The sequence below is a fragment of the Geotrypetes seraphini genome, chromosome 6 (assembly GCF_902459505.1).
Source record: "Geotrypetes seraphini chromosome 6, aGeoSer1.1, whole genome shotgun sequence".
In the NCBI taxonomy this organism is placed as follows: Eukaryota; Metazoa; Chordata; class Amphibia; order Gymnophiona; family Dermophiidae; genus Geotrypetes; species Geotrypetes seraphini.
This window is the reverse complement of record NC_047089.1, coordinates 186,476,038-186,497,798: the sequence shown is the minus strand read 5'-3', so window position 1 is coordinate 186,497,798 and position 21,761 is coordinate 186,476,038. Positions and strand designations below refer to the sequence as shown.

The 21,761-nt window shown below is 43.9% G+C and overlaps 1 protein-coding gene across 1 annotated transcript in view; it reads left to right on the top strand.

Moving 5' to 3' along the window:
• Positions 1-21,761, top strand: part of ZMIZ2 (zinc finger MIZ-type containing 2) — a 229,311-nt gene that overhangs the window by 130,447 nt on the left and 77,103 nt on the right. The window contains exons 4-7 of the mRNA XM_033948638.1: positions 3,363-3,565; positions 9,122-9,314; positions 11,666-11,932; positions 14,145-14,318. Of these exons, the coding sequence (XP_033804529.1) occupies positions 3,363-3,565; positions 9,122-9,314; positions 11,666-11,932; positions 14,145-14,318 (837 nt within the window). The remainder of the gene's footprint in view (positions 1-3,362; positions 3,566-9,121; positions 9,315-11,665; positions 11,933-14,144; positions 14,319-21,761) is intronic.

Here is a 21,761-nt window from a genome sequence, read left to right as displayed (position 1 = left end):
CAAAATGTGAGGGCTGCTGCTTCTGGCATAGCATGATCCACGCCTCCCTCAGTGAGGACTGTTATAGCTGTTCTACCAAAGGAACACGAATAGAATTCAAACTATGCTACTTTGCATTTAAAATGCTATACAGTGGTATCCCCTAACAGCTTCCCCAGATTTACTGAACTATTGAGTAGATTTCACCACATTCCAAAGTTTAATTACATGTTGCATAAGGAAATATTTTCATCGTTTTTAAAAAAAATTACTATTTAGCAGCTTCATCACCATGCCCCCTAGGCATCTTGCTGAAACACGGCCCATGTCGGATGTTTTTTTACACTTGACTATGGTTTAATAAAAGCCTTTGAAGAATTTGTTGATGTCTGCTGGTCATTGGTCAAGTCTGCTGTTGTGTTGCAGTAGCTGTTCCGCCTGCAGGCAAACTCAGGAATTGTCTAGTGCCTCAAAAGTGGACCCTGAATCAAAGAGTAGCAGACAGAATTTTGAAGCTAAGGGAGGCTTCTGACAGATGAAAAGACAAAGCTCCTAATCTTTTATTCCAGGAAGCCTAGCTTGGGATATGTTCAACATTCATGGTGGGAGAGCCTTCTATATGCATATCTCTCATTTAATTATTTCCCAAAACATTCCAAAGGTGATACAGGACAAGACTTGCATAATCCATATAATTCCAATCTGGCTTCAACATGTCTGATGTGCACACTTATTATCAGCTAGGATGCCAGTTTTTGTATCATGGAATTGCCTTTGCTAATAACATTGGATGAGCACGGACTGTTCTTCCAAATGTATATTCCCTATCTCTTAATAGCATGGAGGCTGAGTGCATGATAGCCTTTGGTGAATTTCTTCATAAAGGCGGATAATAAATACAAATACATAAATACTCCTCAAATCAGCAAATTCCTCATAGAATCCAGAAGACAATACACTGGCAATTCTATAGCTTTGAATGGAAGAAGTTCTCCATTCAGCGCCTCAGATGAAAGGTAAACCCCCATGGAACCTGCTTCATTATGTACTCCACCTCTTGAATTTCAACCTGTCTTTGGTGAAAACGTATCTCAGTGCCATAGCAGCATATCATGAGGATGTTAACAGGAATGCAGTGCCACTCTACTCTTTGGCATCTAGATTCATGATTTAGAAACCACTTTGATGTTTTTTTGGGGAAAAGCAGCATATACCTTTCTTTCCATTTAATAGGCACACAGGAATCTGCCAGTGCCATGGGACTCTAGGATCAACTACCCTTTACTCCTAGACTTCTAAAGGGGTTATGTTTTGGTAAACTATGATGGGGTGCTGAAAAGTTCTCAGCCCAACCAACTTCCTAAATTCGGAGTGTCTTTTTGCCACTGTAGCTGAAAAGACTGGTATTTTATTTTGCAAAGTGCCAATTTGCAGAATCTTAATGCTATGCTTTGACTTTGTTTCAGATCATTGATTGAACCATGTCAGTGAAAAGTGTGGAATTTTCAAGTGTGGCACTCTGAGCCATCATGAAGTTCCTATTCCCGCAGAAGAAAACTCCAAAGGAAATCCATGAATCTATGATAACAGACTGAGTGACAAATGCCCATTATATTCCACAGTGAAGAAATGGTGTACAAACTTTCAGCATGGAGATTTCGAGACCAAAGATGCAGCAAGGTCTGGGAGGCCTCAAACGGTGTAAACTCCTGAAATTGTTGACCATGTCCATGACCTGATTTTGGCAGATCATCGAACATTGGCTAAAACTATTGCTGAGACACTACAGATATCTAGAGAACATTTTGGGTATGTAATCTATGAGTAGTTGGGTATGCAAAAGCTGTCAGACAAGTGGGTGTCCAAATGTTTGAATGCTGACAAGAAACGACATCGCGATCAGAAAGCTGTTGTAATGACTGAGTATCTTCCAAGGGGCCAAATAGTTAATGCAGAATACTATTATAACTTGCTATGCCGATTTAAAGGATGCATTGAAAAAAAAGAAGAGGAAAGCTGCAGAACGGAGTTCTCTTTTTGCAAGACAATGCACCTGCTCACAAAGCTGGCAAAAGGATGGATGTTTTGACACAATTGGGATTTCACTGCCTAGACCCTACTCACCAGATCTTGCTGCATCTGACTATTTTCTGTTTCCAAGCATTAATTAGAGTTTGAAAGGGCATCAATTTTCAAGTGATTTGGAGGTGATTGCAGCAGCGGAGCAGTATTTCAGTGACCGGACATCAGAGTATTTTTTGGAAGGGTTGAACTTGGGGGTGAATATGTGGAATAACTTGTAAGTTTCATGGCTCCACGTCATTCCCTTCTTGGTTGGGCTGAGAACTTTTCATACTTTCATTGAGAAAGCGATCAAGAAGGATCTACTGATAAATAGGAATTATCTCAGCCAAAAGAGTGAGCGAGCTACAAGCACTAGTAGTGTATTTCCCATCCTTTGAAATCCACCTCTACAGGGCAGCCCTTTCATTGCACCTAAAGTTCTTGTCAAAGGTGGTGTCAGACTTCTACATCAAATCAGTCTGTAGCACTCTGCTCTTCACTTTGTTTCTGAAGTTGCACGCTTAAAGATGGAAGGGGGATTACAAATGAGTACCAGGCTGCTATCAGAAGAGAATACAGTTGCATCGATGGCTCATTCAGTTTCATATCATGTGACCTAATCAAACCAGGAACCCCTGGAGCCAAGGAAAACTCAATGAACTGCTTAGCAGCATGCCTCTTACGTGACCCAGCAGGGCTCAGTAAAAGCATCCTAGATTAGAGCTACGACAGCTTCAGGGTCTTATTCCTACTCTATGCCGTTGAAGAAATTTGCTTCATAGCAGCCTGCTCCTTTTTAGCACATTACTGCCTAGAACATGTATTTGTAGCAGATAGGCAGGACTGTGAAGATTGTTCATTTGTTGATCGGTTGCATGGTACATATTCTCTTCAGTTGCAAAAAAAAAGGAAAGAAGAATATGCACAACCTTTGGCAATGGGATTCTCCTCTTGTGTGGTTGATCTCATCCTGCTTGGCAATACAGAAAGTGATTGGCTTACCTGTAATGGAGGTTCTTACCTGTAATGGAGGTTCTCTGTAGGCTAAAATAGACACACCTAGCTGTCAACCTTCCCAGCAAGTCGACTTCTATGCTGCATTAAGCTGAGGAGGAACCACAGTGCAGGAATTCTACCCATGTTCTTTTAGGTTTTCTGAACTCTGAGAGAGAGGTCTGTGTTTTGATGCCATTGGATGACATTGCCTACTTCTGGGTCCTGCTGTTTACAGAGAACCCTGCATTGTATTTTTTTGTGAAGACTGTCTTCCTCACACCTTCCTTCTCTTTCTCTCCTCACCCCCCACCCCTGCTATTCAGGTTTTGGGGAATCCCATGGGCCCAGGGGGCAACTCCAACAGCAGCCCTATGATGCCCAACATGGGCAGCAGTGGTCCTGGCATGAGCTCCCCTCAGTTTTTGGGACAACAGGCATTTTCTGAAAGTGGAGCTGGGAAAGGCTACATGCAGCAGGGTGTGTATGGCAGGAGCAGCTATCCCGGAGGTCCTGGTTTCACAGCCAGGTAAGGACAGAGCACTCTGAAGGATGCGAGTGAACTGTGTACTTGTATGTACTGATGAATATTCCTAATGCACAACTTAAAATCCCAGGCTGAAATTGTCCCTGTGCTATTATAGAAAAGGCTCAGTTTGCCCTATGTGAGGAAGTGGCAGCCTTTGCTTTCCTGTGTCTGCAGGCCACATGTGGTTAGGGATTTTGTTTGGTGGTCTTGTGCTGCATGTGTTTCTACAGACCCACAATGTCCTGTTGTGCTAGAAGGAGGCCAAAGGCACAACAGGCAGGGCAGTGACCTTTGGTGGCAGTCAGATGCAGAGAGGCATGTGTTAGAGCCATATGTGGGCAGCTGCTACCACAAACTTAAAACCATGCCATGCAGAAAGCAAAATAGATATAGCTATCATGCGTGCATGATTTAGCAACCTAATTAGGGGGAGTCTGCTGGATATATGCACACAAAGGTTCAGGGAATTCTTTATATTGTATTGTAGTGAGACTCATCTAATTAGAGGCCCAATGACAGAAATGTAGTCCTAGCACATGTGATGTAGGTTATATTAAGAAAATGTTTCTATTCCAGTGCAAACAGCTTATGAGTCTGGAGTAGTGGGTTTATGCACCGTCACCTGCAAGGACTTGAAGAAAGCATCATCTACTTTTTTCAGCTCTGCCTCCCTGTGTCACTAGGCAGTGGCCTTTCTCCTCAGTTTTTCTTCTGAAAGCAAGATGTGAAGGTGTCTTTTCATCTGCTCTGCTTCAAAATTTTTATTTTCAAGTTTTTATTCCAAAGTTTGAGGATTTTCTGTGCCAAAGAGTTTCCCAGGAGTCCTGGGACAGTACTATCTGAGGGAAGCTGTAGACTCTGCGTTCAAAGTTCTGTTACTGGGCGGGCTACCCTGTTCACAGGGCACCTGCCTGGCCAGCCTGCCCTAACACTTGTTCCAGCTCAGGGTTCAACCCCTGGGAGTGTGGCTCGCTCTGATCTTATAAAGAGCTTAAGTCCAGGCTGCATGTGTCAGTCTAGGAGACTTTACAGGTGCTGGCTGCGTCCCTAACCCCCCGAAGAATCGTGAGAGGTCCAGTGGGGGGAGAGGGTTACAGGTTAGTTAGCTGGGATAAGAACAGCCTGAAGATATCCCTGCTTGGTTGAGGCATACAGCTTCCCTGTTAGCTGGCTGAGGTGAAAACTGAGACAGGCATGGCACATGGCAGCATAGTGAGAACAGGCAATTACTGTGTATTAGAGAATGACACGGGGAAAAAAAATCTGTCCCTGTCACTGCCCTGTCCCCGGACCACCGTCACCTTCACCGCCCCGTTCCCGAAACCGCCATCTCCTTCACCACCCCCGAAACCGCCATCCCCTTCATCGCCCCGTCCCCGCAGCATCCACCCTTCCCTCTCGCCACCTCACCGCCCTTCAGTGGCTCGAGAATCTCCCTCCCTCTTACCTTCACAACGTAAAGAAACTTAAGGGAGGGAAGGCGTGTGGTTACCGATCGTGCGCGCAGCCCCTTCCCTCCTTCCGGTCAAATCTATGTTCCTCCCTCCCTCCCCCTTACCTTCGCGGCACTTTACAAAAGAAACTGATGCCGGCAAAGCCTGCCTGCGCTGCCCTGCAGTCGTGTGTGTGGGCGGAAGCTTCTCCTCTGACAATTGTCATTTTATAAACACAAATAAAACAGAGCAAGGTTCAACAAAACCCATCTCCCCTCCCTTTCACAAATATCCCCTTCACTATTGTGAAAACTGAACAAACCAAATTACTACAGAATGTTACATAGAAAAATCAAGCTAACAGAATACTTTAGTCACACATGGCAAGAATAATGTTAGGGGAGTGAAATTAGGGCAACTGCCCCCTGGTCAGAGAGAGAGCCCTAAGCCAGCTGGAAGCTAAAGAAGCACAGCCTGGGCTTTGCGGTCCCCAGTTATGTCTAATACCAGCTCTAGCAGGATACATATTTCAAATCTGAAATATTCTAATCACAAAATATAAAATAAATTTATTTTTTTTCTTTTTGTTGTCTGGTAATTTTATTCTTCAAATCACATTGGTCTCAGGCTTTGGTTTTAGGTTCCTTCTGTCTTCGTCGTAGCATGGCTGGCTCCTTAAGGTGAAAACAAAAAAAAAAAACCCGAAATGCAAGCAGTGTCTCACTTCCGGCTCACCACACAATTGTTTCCCACGTACTCACCTTTATAGGACCCCCAGGGACCCCTGAAGAAGACTTTTTGTCGAAACGCGGACCTTGTTGGGTCCTGTATCCCTAGCAGACTAGGTCCTTTAAGGCTCTTATGTGGATGATTTATTTTTATGTGGATGGAATTATTTTATGTGGATGATTTCAGTGTACCTTTGGAACTCTGACACTTTCAAATAAAGTCCATTTAGGAACATTGTCACTTCACAGAGGTTTTTTTTTTTGTTTTCTCTGGATTTTCTTCTTTGTGGATATTTTGGAGTCAATTCCTTTTGTTTTTTGGCTCCTTAAGGTAAAATATGCACAAGAGGAGCTGGGGAGAAGATGCCGAGTCTGACAAGGGCACAATTTTTTTAACCACAGGAGTAAGACTTTTCACCGCTCCCACGGGGCGGTGAAAGGTCTTGTCCCCATTCCTGCAGTAAACCAGTTTCAAATGTCTCCATTCCTGCGGATTTACTGTGGTGACCCGCAGTTTACCGCGGTAAACAGTCCCCATGTCATTCTCTACTGTGTATGAGAGACATCGGGGTGAGGTTAAATTAGGGGTTTTAATCACTCCTGGGATTTACTTGAGGGTTCCTTACTCCTAAAATCCCAATTTGAGAATTTTGGGGTGTTTCTCCCCTAAGCCATATTTGGTGCGAAATCGCTGGCACAGTGGCCATTTTGTTTTTTTCCGATTTTATTTTAAAAGCCTCCATCTGCATCAAAACCCTTTGATTTGCCTAATAATCGATAGGGATGAACTCTCAAGGCCTTTCTACTACTATATCACACCTAATATGCACTGGATGGTCGTCTGAGAAGCGATAGTGCACCGCTTGCCATGGGGCACGTGAGAAGAGGCGGGAGCTTTGAGCTTAACCTCCCCAGGTCCCTTCAGAGGCCTAGAGTCCCAAATGGCGTGAGAGGTGGGGCATAAAGCCCTCCTAGAGCCTTCGGTGAGCGACAAGGGGCCACCAGCAAAATGAAATTGAACGGATGCCCCGACCACAGGGAAGGGACTTAAAGGACCTCCTCAGAAATCCCCAGCCAGGCTTTTGGTTTGGAGTTTATGACTTTAATATTTTATGCTTATTTAAAATATAAAAAGTCTGCGACACTCCCTGAATCAGGAATATTGAGAGAGCAGGTGGGGCGGGGGAGAGTTTTGCTTCAGAAAAGCTTGGTCCCTATGCAGCCAGGGGCACCAGGACCCTGAAGCCAAGTTGGAGGAGGACTGGGATGATTGCTCTAGAAGTGTCTTTATAGGAGACACAAGGTCTCAAGTAGGCGTGTCTGGCAGGAGTCTCTGGCATAGTTAGACTAAGGCAAAGACCCTGCAGTATGTAGTCTTTTTAAGCCTATGGACTTAAATTAAAATCATTGCAGTCTTGATTTGGAGGCCCTGCAGTTCCAAGTCTCTCAATCCACCTGTTTCCCAGCACATCCTGAGGTGACTAGGGTGCGGATGGAGCATTGGGATACTTCCGAAAGTCTTTTGAGTGGGTCCAGGTCAATGACAAGACTTAATCCCATGGCTCAGGAGTTCTAGCAATATTTTGTCTCACCGAAGGTGGATTCCCTGGTGGCACAGGTGATGGAACGCACTTCACTACCAAGTGAAGGGTGGTGTGGTCCTGAAAGATTCTCAGGACCGCAGGTTGAATCTCCTTATGAAAAGACAGTTTGGATCCTTGGGATTGGGGCTCAAGGTGGCATCAGTGGCCTCCTTTGTGGTATGCATTTACCATAAAATGTTATGTCATGATCCAGCTTCAGAGGAGAGTATGATACTCCCAGCAGTAATTTCAGGGGTAGATTATGTTTCAGATGCAATGTATGAAGTCTTTAGAGTCATGAGTAAGGTGTCTGCATATTCTATTTCTACCCACAGGATGCTATGGATCCGACAATGGGCGGCGGATTCGGCCTCTAAATCCACTTTAAGAAAGTTTCCCTTTAAGGGTCAAATGCTCTTGTCAGATAGTAGACCTTGGGCCCTAAGGGGATCAAATCGTAGCTCCTTTCAAAACTACAGGCAATCTCAACAGATCTCATCAAGTTCCTCAGCTCAGAGATCCTTCTAAGGATCTAGATAGAAGTTTGGAACTGCTAGCTGACCCTCAAGTTCAGGTGGCTGCAGCCACCTCTAAGGAGTCTCAATGATGCTAGATCCCTCTCCAAACAGTTTTGGGCAGGCGGCAGACTTGCAGAATTTGGAGAAACTTGGATAGGCATTTTTACAGACAACTGGGTGTTGGACATCATTCAAGAGGATTACAGGCTCGAGATCCTTCATCCTCCGTGGGATTTCTTCATAGATTCACTTGCAGAAAGGCTGTAAAAGGCGGCCATCAAGTACGAGATATGATACTGTGCCTGTTGCAAATACAGGTGATAGATTAAGTTCCAGAGGATGAATCAGGCTTGGGCAGGTACTCCATATACTTTATCATGTTCAGGAAAGACTCCGATGACTGGAGACCCATTTTGGATCTGAAATCCATCAATACCTACTTGAGAGTAACCATTGCTGATGGACCTCATCGTCAAAACAGTGTTCCTGGTTGCCATTACCTCAGCAAAAAAAGTCTCAGAGCTCCATGCTTTGTCATGTAGAGTAGTGGTTCCCAATCTTGTTCTGGAGGACTACCAGCCAGTCAGGTTTTCAGGATAGCCCTAATGAATATGCATGAAAGAGATTTGCATGTAATGAAGATGATAGGCATGTAGATTTGCCCCATGCATATTCATTAGGGCTGTCCTGAAAACCCAACTGGCTAGTGGTCCTCCAGGACGGGGTTGGGGACCACCGATGTAGAGAATTGTTCCTCATATTTACAGAAGGCACTGGCCCGGTGAAACAGGGAGGTGGAGCTGAAAAAGTAGATGATGAGTTCTGCAAGTCCTTGAGGATGAAGATACATAAACCCATTAGCCTGGACTCGTATGCTGTTCTACTTGAAAGAAGATTACCAAGGTAAGAATTTAATCTTCCCATACTTTATTTTAGTCCTGCCCCTATTCTCATTGTACATTACATTACATTACATTAGTGATTTCTATTCCGCTTGTACCTTGCGGTTCAAAGCGGATTACATAAGAAGAAGCTGGACATTTCCAGGAGGGTACGTGACATTTAGGGTAAGACATAGTTACAGAATGAGTATAGACTTGGTAACATTGGATGAAAGCAGTTATATTGTACAAGTGTCAGTTCATCATGAACACCTTGAAAAAAGGCAGTATATTTAAACATTGCTTATAAGCTGGAGCTGCAGTCTGAGACCTACCCCAGTACCTTTCCCTTCTGGAAACGTAAGAAGCTGGTACTGTGACTTGTGTTTTTTTTCCTTTTATCTGTCCCCCAGTTATGCCGGAAGCCCCAATGGCCCAGGAGGAATGGCAATTCCTTCCCATGCAGGAAGACCCCCTTCGGATTTCACCCAGGCTGCTGCAGCTGCAGCAGTGGCTGCAGCAGCTGCCACAGCCACAGCAACGGCCACAGCAACAGTGGCAGCCTTACAGGAGAAGCAGAGCCAGGATCTGAGCCAGTATGGAGCGGTAAGACAATGAAGCTCTTTTCTTTGTGTCACTTTCTGTGCATCTCTCTCTTTCTCTTTCCCTTGCTGTTCGTACTTGCAGTGGAAAAAGTCACAAAAGGGTTGATATTGAAAGTCATTTAACCAGGCAGTTAAATTGCCTGTATGGGGCTGCCTGGGGATATCCAATGGCACTCAACTGGATAGTGCCATTGAATTTTCCTCTAACTGCGTAAGCCAAGTCTGATAGAAGGGTATAAATAGAGGATCACTGCACAGGTCCTGGACCTGTTGGGGCCGCTGTGTGAGCGGGTTGCTGGGCACGATGGACCTCATGTCTGACCCAGCAGAGGCATTGCTTATGTTCTTATGTTCTTGATACAGATACAGATATTTGTATAAGTCTTGTTTGTTTTATTTTATGTGTGTTAGTTTTGTAATGCTGCTTAGGAATAGGCGGTTGATACATTTTTTTAAATAAATAACCAGACAAATTGGACTGTATAAAACACAGCCCTGTCTTGTCCAGTTTCACTTATCTGGTTAAGGACTGAATATTGGCCCTTAATCAAATAAGTGCCAGCCGACTGCACAAACCTGGATATTCAGGCCTGGCACTGAGTATCTGGGCATAAAGCCACCACCACTGACTGAATATTTACCCTATGGGGTATGATGGAGGTGGAATTGGAACCTGGGCCTCCACAGTTAAAAGGGCTACATTTTCCCCATTGACCTACATTGACAGCACTGTCTCTTTGTCATCATGCTTTCAGCTGAAGTCTAAGGCATGAGGATTGGATGGTGGGATTTTTTTTTTCCAGTCACTTAATGGGCTGAATCCAGCTTAGTGGACATTTTGGTCCTTAATTTCCTGTTAACTTTGTCACTACCCTCGTAGGAGAGTTTAATTTGGTCCTGTCAGAGAAAGCAGAACGAACTGTGAATGGGATTTATAGAGACTGGGTTGGATTGGCATCTCATGGTGACCATGAATTAGGCTGATAACATCACTCAGCACAGAAAGAGCACTCGACAACGTCTCCCAACAGGCCTAGCAGAGCCTCCGGAGCTGTAAAGTTGTAATACGAGTATGTTGGAACTGGGCTCCCCTGTTGCACACTGCGGTGTGGTGTTTTTTCTCAGGGTGGGTGTTGTGCTTTAATTATATGAAATGGGAGACTGGTAGAGTAGTTAATATAAACAAGTATATTAAAAATCAATGAAATAAAAGAGTGTGCTTCTGATGAGAAGGGATTTCAGGATTTGTTTACCAGCAAATGAGGGCATTTCTTTCACACAATAGCTGTTATTCTTCAAAGTTTTGTTTTGGTTTTAAATTAAATAAGTAATGTAAAGAGTGGGTAGGGCTGGGCAGACTGGATGGACTATTCAGATCTTTATCTGCCGTCATCTAATATGTTACTATGTTTTTTCCCCACTCGTGGCTTCTGCCTTATTTTTAAGGAAAGTCATACTCTCTATGTGCTGTTTAGTATTACCAGAGATGAGCAAAACATGTGCTAATGCTTATCCTCTAGAACATGGGTGAACAAATTTTATGATCTGAGGGTCGCATTTTGGAATTGCAGTTGGGTTGGGGGGCTGGGTGGAGAGTGGTTATGCATAACCAGACCACGTCAGGACTCCTACTACAGCCCTCATGTCCACTGCTTAGCATCAATAAACAAAATAAAAACTGCAAACAGTCCACAAAGCCCCTCAGTGGCCCATTATTGCCTACCTGGAGACCACTGCTAATACAGGTTTTGCCATAGTCTCTAATACCTCGTCACTCTGAGTCAGTAGATATTTTTGGTTTATTGAAATTGGACTTCAGCTCAGAGTAGTGATATGTTAGAGGCCTTGGAGGGATCTTCCTCAGCAGCAGGAGGCAGGTAGATGATGACTAACTGTGAAAGGGACCTTGCGGGCCATTTACACATTTTAATTGATGCTAGGTGGTGGGCCAAAGCTTTTATGCCTGTGGGCCAGTTCTGGCTTGTGAACTATACTTGGCCCGCCCCTGCTCTAACATGTAATTATAAACACTTTAAAGTGGAACTGGCCCTGTTAGCCAACATCACAAATTACGCAAGCAGTTTAATCCATAGGGGCTATGATGACACAATTGACATTCCATTCCATTTTATTCATTTACATACTCTTGATACAAAGTAATATGCAGTGCACAGACAAAGGTAGCAAATCAACAGCATGCAAACCATAATAAACATCACAAACATTGCATGGATCTCAATCGGTGTGATTTTATTTCTGACATGTGTCCAGATTTTGGTGCAGTGACTGGACCTATTCAGACACTAATTTTAATTTGTGTTTCTTTTGTGTATTTTTTGTCTTTCTCTGCAGATGGGGACAAGGCAGTCCTTTAACAGCCAGTTCATGCCCCATTCAGGTCCCCGGGGGCCAGCAGTACCTGGCAGCGGGATGAATCCTGGAGGCATGAGTGGGGTGATGGGTCCTTCGGGGATATCTCCAATGAGTATGAATCCCTCCAGGGGCCCTGGAATGAACCCTTTGTATGCGGGAGTGAGAATGCCTCAGCATGGTTACCCAGGGCCTCCTCAGACTCAGCAAATGCCACGGCAGGGCATCAAGAGGACATACTCCAGTGATGTGAGTACTGGGGAGCCAGAACATAAGAATCGCCATACTGGGACAGACCAAAGGTCCATCAAGCCCAGTATCCTGTTTCCAACAGTGGTCACAGGTCTCTAGCAAGATTCCAAGGAGAAAACACAGTGGAGTTTAGAACTCAGATACAAGCAAACAGGATCTTAACTTTGTAGCATAAGACCATATATGGTATATGTATCGGCAGAAAGTCTTTCTTGGCTCACTGACCTGTTTTATGGCTTACAGATTCCCGTAATGCTTTACTGAATATAAAGCAGCCTACCATATGCTCGAGCAGATGGTGGTCATTGCAGTACAACCAGAAGAATCTAGTCTTTTTAGATCAAGTCTCCAAAATCATTCTGCCACTTGGTTTCAGTTTTTCTGGGCCAGCCAATGCGGTTCGGCCTTTATCCCATGTACGCATGGAGATGTAAGCTGTTCCGGGAGTAAAACTAGGATTGGATCAGGCTGAAAAAAGGGCTTGGTCCATGTCACTACATATCTATAAGCAGATGATGAGATGAAGTTGCCCTAGGGCCATCCACTAATTTTCAGTGACACCTGATAGGTCAAGTGCTGCTGTAAATTAGTGGTCAACGTCTAAGTGAAAACTGGCTATTTTTCCAGGGGGCAAAGTCAGCCCTTGTCCTGTTAAGTGCTGATATTCAGCACTTAAGCAGCCAGGGTAACTGCATAAATGAAACCGCATAAAACACAATCCTATCTTTATGCAGCAATAAATGGCCAGTTATATTCTGAATATCATCTTAACCAGCTAAGTGTTAGCCAATGCTGCAAAAACTGGATGTTCAGTGCCAAAGCCCAGACATGGCCCAGCATTGAACATCTGGAAATAATGCTGGCAACAGTCAGCAAAATGGCCAGCTGAAGATCTCTAGCTTTCATTGGTGCTTTTCAGAATAGGGATAAAGTTTTGTTCTGCTTTTGCTGTTTGATCCTGTCCAGTAGTGGCATCAATAGGCATAACTGGCCCAACCACTAGGTGGACTAAGCATCTGCCTAGGGCAGCATGATTTGTTTATTTATTTATTTATTTTGGGGGGAGGATGCAGCAATCACTGTCTATGGATAATCATAGCCATCAGTGTGGGGCCCTGAGTATCCATGCATGCTCTAGGACCATCATATCCCACTTCATTCGAATTTCCTGTTTCAGAGAGGATAGGATCCAGCAGACATTGAACATGCATGGATGCTCAAAGTCCCATGGCAGCTGCCATGAACTGCTGTTGACTATATGATTGTTGTACCAGTGCAACCCTGAAGAGGGTAGAAAGAGAAGGGAAGATGCTGAACACCTCAAGGGAGGGGAGAAGAAAGGAGAGGAGAGATGCTGTACAATGGGAGAAGAGGGGAGGGGAGGAGAGGAGGGAAGATGTTCAATGTAGTGGGAGGAGAGCCTTGAGCCACCCCTGGTGAGGGGGTATGCAAACAAAGGTTTGCTTTTGGAGATCAGATACTTTTGGGCTGTGTGGACAACCTGCTGCTAGCAAAGGAAGCTCAAACAGCCCCAGAGTAATAGCTAATTAATGCTCCAAAAACTGAGCCATACAGTGGGTTTAGTACAGCAATATACCTTGTATATGTTTACGGTATGCCCCTGGGGAATCTCCCCAGAGTTCAAAGTTGCTCCTGGATTTACTTTCTCTCCTTATGGGCTTATAGAACAGCTTTTTTGAAGTATAATTGGAGCTGCAACCACAGAGGGGCAAAAGTCATGACCAGCTCAATCCATCCATCACGACCTGGAGCTGTCAGTGACACCCTCCCATGGGGGAGGCTGTAATTCTTGTGTCAGTTTCAGTTGTATGATCAGTGGCAAGAGTGCTTGGATGATTTGTGAAGATTTTACAGTCCAAAGAACACTGTAGAGAGATGGCATTTCAGAAAAGCCTCCAGTCATATGATAGCCCAGACATCCATGGGCAAAACACTTCAGAAAGCTACCTTAAGAAAAGAGAAAGTTTGTGCTCATCAGTGTGTGCAGGGCTAATAATATGTGCAACAGTATACATTCAGGATAAAAGAGCTTACATCCAGTGCAGGCAGATGTGCAGTAGGGCCTCCTGTTGGAGTAGATTCATACTTTTCCGCCTGTTTGTTCTTCTGTTTCTAACTGAATCATTTTCTTTCTGTGGTGTCTCCCAGTGTCCAGTTCCTGATGCTGTCCCTCCCTCTCTTCCTTTAGGGTTATCCAGCACAGCAGTATCTACAAGGGGGTCAGTACCCCTCACAGGCAGCACAGTATGTCACGACTGCACCCCAGCAACAGGCTTCCTCGCCATCCTATCCTGGGCATCGGATGCTGATGCAACAGAACATGGCACAGTATCTCTCAGGCTCTGCGGCACCATATTACAAGGTAGGGGGCTATTAGGGTTCTGATGTCATCCAGAAAAGAGCACAGATAAGTGTTCTGAAACTGGCACCTGTTGGCACTACAGCACTGCTGCTTGTGAGTGTTGTCCTGTGCCTTGTTTCTGTGCCCATGTTGCATTTTAGAAGGGAGTCACTTCAGAATCCACAGCTTGCACTTGTTCTGAATTTACCTTGTCTGTTAAAAAAAAAAAAGAGCAAGTTGGGAAAAAGTATGCTGGCCTTATGTAAAAAAAAAATAAAAAACCAACAAAAACTGTTTGGTGCATTTTGTGGTATTTTGGGGGTTTTTTTTTAAATCAAAAAGTATAACTGCTGTTGGTCATTTATAGTTGTATTTATATATTCTGCTTTGTGACCTGTAATGGAGTTCTCTTCTTTCAGTACGTTTTACATTTTATTTTATCTATGTGAAATGCTCTATTATGTTCTCAGGAAGAGGATATATCAAAATCAATAAACTATAAATGCTTCCAGACAGACAAAGGACTAGATGTACTAAAGATACTGACTTGATCACTGTCAAGCCAATCAGGGCCTTAGGCTCCTCCCCTTGCATCACATGATGCACCAGGAGGGGAAGACCCAGCATTGTAGACTTGACGGCCTCAAAGAAGGAGGGACTGAACACCCTTCCTGCTCCCAACTTAAAAAGTACAAAGGGTGGGGGGTTGAGGGGGAGCCTCCGGTGGCAGGAGGGAGTGGACATCCCTCCTGCTTTTTTTGGAGAGGGGGAGGGTAGGGGATGATTGGCAGGGGAGTGATTGGTGCGGAGGCTTTCACGGCAGGAGGGAGTGGGCATTAGAGCTGCCCAATTCAGGAAAAAATATTTCGATTCGATTCAGCCTATTGAATCGATTTTTCAATTCGATTTTCCTGCACAATTGGGTGTTTTTTCCAAACATCCTGGTGAGTTTATTTTATAGCTTCTTTGCCCTCTCCTACCCACACTGGTGCTGTGGTATAAACAAACAAAAAAGACTTTTCCTCTCTCTGTTAAATCCTAGCTCAGCTCTAGCAGGATACAAATTTCAAATCTGACACATTATAATCACAAAACAGAATAAATTTTTTTTTTTTTTTTACCTTTTGTTGTCTGGTCATTTTTCAAATCATGTTGGTCCCAGGTTCTGCAACAATCTTCTTCTGATAACATGCTTGCCAGGGTCTCTTGCCCAGATCCACCATCTCTCCTTTTCTCAACTACCCTGTCATCCAGCATCTCTCCCTCCTTCCCACCAGCTCTCCCTTTCTCTTTCTAACTACCCTCCTATCCAGTATCTCTATCCCCCCACCATCTCTTGTGTCCAACTTCTCTTCCTTTCTGTTCCTTCCCTCCCTAAATCCAATTGTCCACCATCTCTCTCCCTCTCCTGTTTTTAGATCTTTATTTCTTCTATCCTTCCCCCATCTCCCCTCTCCATGATCTCCCACAAGTCCATCTCCCCCCTCCAACATCCATCTTCCCCCCTCCACCAAGTTCATTTCTCCTATCTATCTTCTCCCCATCTCTCCTTCAGTCTACCAACTCCCCCATCTCCTCTCTCCCTCCATCTACCTTTTTCATGAGAATTCTCTCTTCAGCATGACTTAAGCTCCAAGGATTATCTTCCAAAGCAAAGCAACTATTCACAGATGTTGGAAGGAGTGACGTCTGCATCGAGTTAGCTAATGATGTCAGAACAATGGTCATCTTAATCAGAGAGCTCCAAGAAATGAGCAACCAACTAAGAAATCCTCAATGAACAATTGAGCTTCCATGAATAGGGGAATATACATTCATTATCATCTTCATTATCACTCTTTCCGCTGCCATATAGTTTAGCATATAGTTTTCAGATTGCTCTATCATTTGTCTCTCTAGCAGTCAATCTTTCAAACAACTTGTTGCCAATTCTCCCTTTCAATCAACTATTCCATCCACCACTGTCTTCATCAGAATGTTCAGCACCTGAATATCTTTCTATTTGTCTTGTAAATCCATAAGTCGGTGGTAAGCTTTAATAGCTTCTGAAAACTCTCCTATATCATTACTGGTTAGAATGTACTTTCCCCAAATCTGCCAGTGCTCATAGTTGCATTTGATGGCTTCTTGAAAAGTTTGGAAAGCTTTAACTACCTTTATTTTGGCATTATTGTACAATGTGCTGCTGGTGGTGGTAGAAATCCACTCCTGCCTCTACTCCTTGCATCTTCTCTCCACTGCGGCCCGCCCTCAGTGAAAACTTCCTGTTTCTGCTTGGGTGGCCGAATGGAAAGAAGACAGCCAGAGTAGCAGCAGGGTAGTGAATTGCATTCGCTACCGCCGCTTTTGCCTGGCCAGGGTGGAGAAGATAAATACTTGCGGCCGGGAGGGAGAGAGTCTTGCTGCCGCCAATTTGCACCAAAGACCCGTTCGGGCTATCCCTCTGCCACCGGAGTCCTTGCTTCGATGTAACTTCCGGTTTTGCAAAACCGGAAGTTACACCAGACGCAAGGAATCCAGTGGCAGACGGAAAGCCTGAACGGGTCTCTAACAAGGGGGCCGACGAATTGGTAAGTCCGATTTTCTTAAAAAACAAACTGATTCGAATCGATTCACCCAAAGTGAATCGGAGAATCGATTCAAATCGCGAATTGGGCAGCACTAGTGGGCATCCCTCCTGCCATTTGTGTTGGTTTCAGGGGGAACAGTGGCTCGGGGGTGGGGGGCTGGCTCGGGGAGGGGGGTGCCGCATTTGTCAGGAGTCATTGGTGAGGGCTGTCATTGGTGGTATGGGACTTTTTTTCATTGGGAAAAAAAAATGATAAAAAACCCAGGCAGACCTGTCTGTACCGACAGGTCTAGCTCAGTTGGTTTTTAGGATCACTAAAACCCCATTTGGAATAGCCAAGCAATGTTAGTGCATAAATCACTTGGCTACTTTGCATGGGGTTTTTGTTAATTTGCATGGCTGGATCAGAAAATGGGCGATCGAGGGGAAAAACACGCGGTGAGCTGTTTTGGGTATCGGGTCAGTAACAGCGATTGTTGCTAAAGCAGTGAAAACAGGTTTAGAGATGATCTCTGACTTTAGTGCATCTAGCCCACAGTGCTGTAAAGATGCTTACAGGAGAAGTCTCCCAGGTTCAGAGAGCTTACAGTCTAGTTAAGATACATAGGCAAGACAAATAAAAGGCTTAAATTGAAATAAAACAAGCTTTAGTGGCATTTAGTTGGGGTCTTAAATAACAAGAGCAAAGTTTTTGAGAATCCATAGAACAATGAAATATGGAGTTAGTTTTAAGGAAATATTTTTTCTTAGTTCGAGGGATTATAACGAAGTTTTTTTGCCATATAGACGATCAGTATTTGCAGTGCTCACATGCCTTATGAGGGGAATAATAAAGTTGATTTAAAGCTCGAGGAGCATTGTTGTATTTAATTATTTCACCAATAATTTATATAATCCATGTTTTTGGAGTCTATATCATAACTATTGAAAGTATCTAAAAGTGACCCGGTGAAGACCTGATGCGTAAAGCCAGTTCTTATGAAATGCTATTGAACACCTGGTGGCATTTCTGAGGGTCTGAAGGGTAAAAATATATAAAAATAAATAGAATGTATTTTAGAGGTGGCCGGAAGGAGACCATCTCTTAGGATTGGGATAGTATCAGAACAGATATACCCACCTGCAACTATCCAGATTTCTTCTGTTGGAGCAGTTAAAACAATCCTTGAATCTGAGCCAAGACTCCAGAACCTACAGCTGGGACAATGCAGTGATAGTCATGAGCAAGTCCCTCAGCAGATACGTTCCCCCAAAAAAAGACTGTGTTATAAGATGTGTAATTTAACCTAAACTGACTCATTGAAACATCTTCAGCTTCTGCTACAGCTGTGCATGATGCACTCTCAGCATGTACAAGACAGAGCAAGACACACATCTACTTGTACATAAATCTAGGGCCTCTTCTACCTTCATGTCTTAAGTTTGGTAAAAGATGAATACAGCAAACACTGAACTTACTTTTCAGCACTTCTTTATGGCTTTAGTCAGTTAATGAACACATTCCTGCTTGGCAACCAGAGAAGAGAAAGGGATTTTGGATTTAGTCTACTCTACTGTACACCTTTCTCAGTAGTCGCTCAAGGTGAGCTGCATTCAGGTACATTAGCTGTTTTGTCTCCAAAGAGCTTACAGTCTAAGGGGAAGATTCTCCAATGTTCTCAGTAAAATCCAATGAGCCGCTGTCACGGCCGTTATTGTACCAATTTCAAAAAGACGAGTCATTCTCAGAAAAACGTGCATGCAGATGAGGTTCGCGAAGGGTTACATGTGATGAGTCGTTGGTGATAGCGATTGGCACATGCACAGAATACACCACGAAAAGAGGCTTAAATGTGCAGATGTGCGGGGAAAAGCAACGCCGTCATCTTTGGGTCTCATTACATATCTTCCCATTAGGATCGATTGTTTTACTGCCCACTGTATTAATCATTAGGCTATTCCTGCACTCCTAGGAGTAAGATTCATTTCTGTCATGGAAACTCGCAAAATTAATTCATTTTGAGACATTGTATGAAAGGCCTTTACTTAATTTACTGCCGTCCTCTATTGTCTATCATTCTAATCCAGGCGGCCATCTTGGAACCCACTCCCAGGTTCTTCAGTTTATGTGGAGGAGTGGTTTAGTGGTTAGAGCAGCTGCCTCAGCACCCTTGTGAGTTCTATTCACACTGCAGCTCCTTGTGATTCTGGGCAAGTCACTTAACACTTCATTTCCCCATGTTAAACTGCTATACTGATATACTGTTCAGCAGTATATCAAGTCCCATCTCTTTTACCCTTTATAAGCCTCCAATTAGTGCCAAGTTATTCCAATTATTGATTGTTAACCCTTTCAGGACCAAGGGACATATTTGTCCCATAACTTTAAAATCCTATACATTTTGATTGGGATAGTCTACAGTTCTAAATTTGATATGTACGGATTCCATATGATACTGCCTTTATGTAAACAAACTGGTTCCGACATTCATTCATTAGCGTCGTTGCTAGATTGACGAGAAGATTCACTTGCCACACTGTCCATAAGCCAGAAGTGTGATTTTTTTAAATAAAAATAATGATATTTCACAAAAAAAATCAATTTTTTGGCATCTGCAAGCCCTTTTTACCATAAAAATGTCGTCAAAACCACAAAAATTGGCCTACGATCCTTATGGCCCTGAAAGAGTTAATGCCAATTAGCACCTAATTTAACAATAAACACCTTATTTAACAATTAAGGTGCATATGCAGACATCCTTATTCTATAAACCAGGGGTGTCAAAGTCCCTCCTCGAGAGTTGCCATCCAGTCGGGTTTTCAGGATTTCCTGAAAAAATATGCATGACATCTATTAGCATACAATGAAAGCAGTGCATGCAAATAGATCTTATGCATATTCATTGGGGAAATCCAGAAAACCCGACTGGATGGCGGCCCTCGAAGAGGGACTTTGACACCCCTGCTATAAACTGCGTGTGCAATTTTACATGCCAAGCTTGAAATTGTGCACACAAGACTGTACAATTAGGGGGAATATGTTGAAATCTTCACCACTGTGCAGCGATAGCTTAAAAAGGAAATAAAATACTAGGAACTATCCAGAATGGAGTGGAGAACAAAACTGAGACATCGTGCACCTTTTTTATCGATTCATAATTCAATCGCATTTTGAGCGTTATGTGCAGTTCTTGTCACCCCCATCTCAAAAAATAAGATATAGCAGAACTAAAAAAGGTTCTGAGCTGGACAATAAGAATGATAAAGGGGATAGAATGACACTTCTATGAAGAAAGCCAAAGAGATTAGAACTCCAGCTCAGAGAAGATACGGCTTAGGAGAGATATGATAGAGGATGAAACCGGTGAATAGGGAATAGTTATTTAGCCTCTCAAATAGTACTAAGACTAAGGGACACACCATGAAACTAGCTGGTAAAAATATGAAAGAAACTGGAGAAAGTATTATTTAGATGTGGTCAGGGCTGATAGAATGGTATGAGATACTGGATAGAGAATGACATGGTGGCTGTACCCGCCAAACGGTGGGAGAAAAAAGTGGTCGCCACGGGTACAGGGACACGGCCATTCACCACCCTGTTAAGGGAGGGAATGCACGCAGTCACCGATCGTGCGGATCAGCAGCCCTCTCCCTCCTTCCTAACTATCGCCGCCATCCAGGCATCTCTCTCCCTTCCCCTTACCTTCACTGGTGATTTTTAATTTTCTCTGAACAAGCAGCCAGAACCTTGAAGTTGCGTGTGGCTACTGGAAAGGTCTCCTCTGACACAACTGGAAATAGGAAGTTGCATCAGAGGAGAACTTTCTGGCAGCCGCAAGCGACTTCAAGACTCCAGAGAAAATAAAAAATCACCAGTGAAGATAAGGGGAAGGGAGGGAGATGTTCGGACTGCAGCAAGCGGAAGGTAGAGAGTTGCTGGACCGCATGAATGGTGCTGAAGGGGGGGGTGGAGAGATGGGGAGGGGTGAAGAGGAACAGACGCTGAAGGGAAATGGGGAAGAGAGAGTGGGGAGAAGACAAAAATGGGGAAGAGAGTGGGGAGAAGACGCTGAAGGGAAATGGGGAAGAGAAAGAGGGGAGAAGACACTGAAGGGAAATGGGGAAGAGAGAGAGGAACAGACACTGAAGGGAACTGGATGGAAGGAGGGGATAAAGAAAAAAAGGCACATGCTGGATTGGGGAGACAGATACCAGATCTGAGGGGAAGAAAGGAGGAGAGAGATGCTGAAAACCACCTGGAGGAGGGAAGGAAAGATGGAAGGGAAGAAGACAGAGATGCCAGACTATGGGGGGAGTGGAGGAAAGAAGATGGGTGCCAAACTAATGGGGTAGAGGGAGAGATGGGAGAGGCACAGTAACAGAGCATATGGAAGAGGCAGAGAGAAGGCAGACAGTGGATGGAAGGAATTGAAAGAGGAAAAAATGAGGAAAGCAGAAACCAGACAACAAAAGTAGAAAAAAATTTATATATATACAGTGGTGCCTCACACAACGAACTTAATTCGTTCCAGGAGCAAGTTTGTTATGCGAAAAGTTCGTTATGTGAAACGCGTTTTCCCATAACAATACATGTTAAAAAAAATTATTCGTTCTGCAGCATAAAATATGCTAAGATGACATAAAAAAAGATAAATTTGTCAAAATGGTGAAAATGGTGGTCTTGCTGAGGCCAAACTCTTTGACGAGGTCACACTGTTTTACCCCACATTCACTCCTTCTAATTATTTCCCGTTTCATTTCAACAGAAATCACCTTCCTGCTTTTTTTAGAAGCCATGATATATAAAAAATATTGAGTTTATCTTAAAAGGACGACTGCCGTGATACGTGCGTGCGTGATTTAATTCGTAATGAAGAACGATTGCCGCGATACGTGCTTAAGTTAAGCGCAGTGAC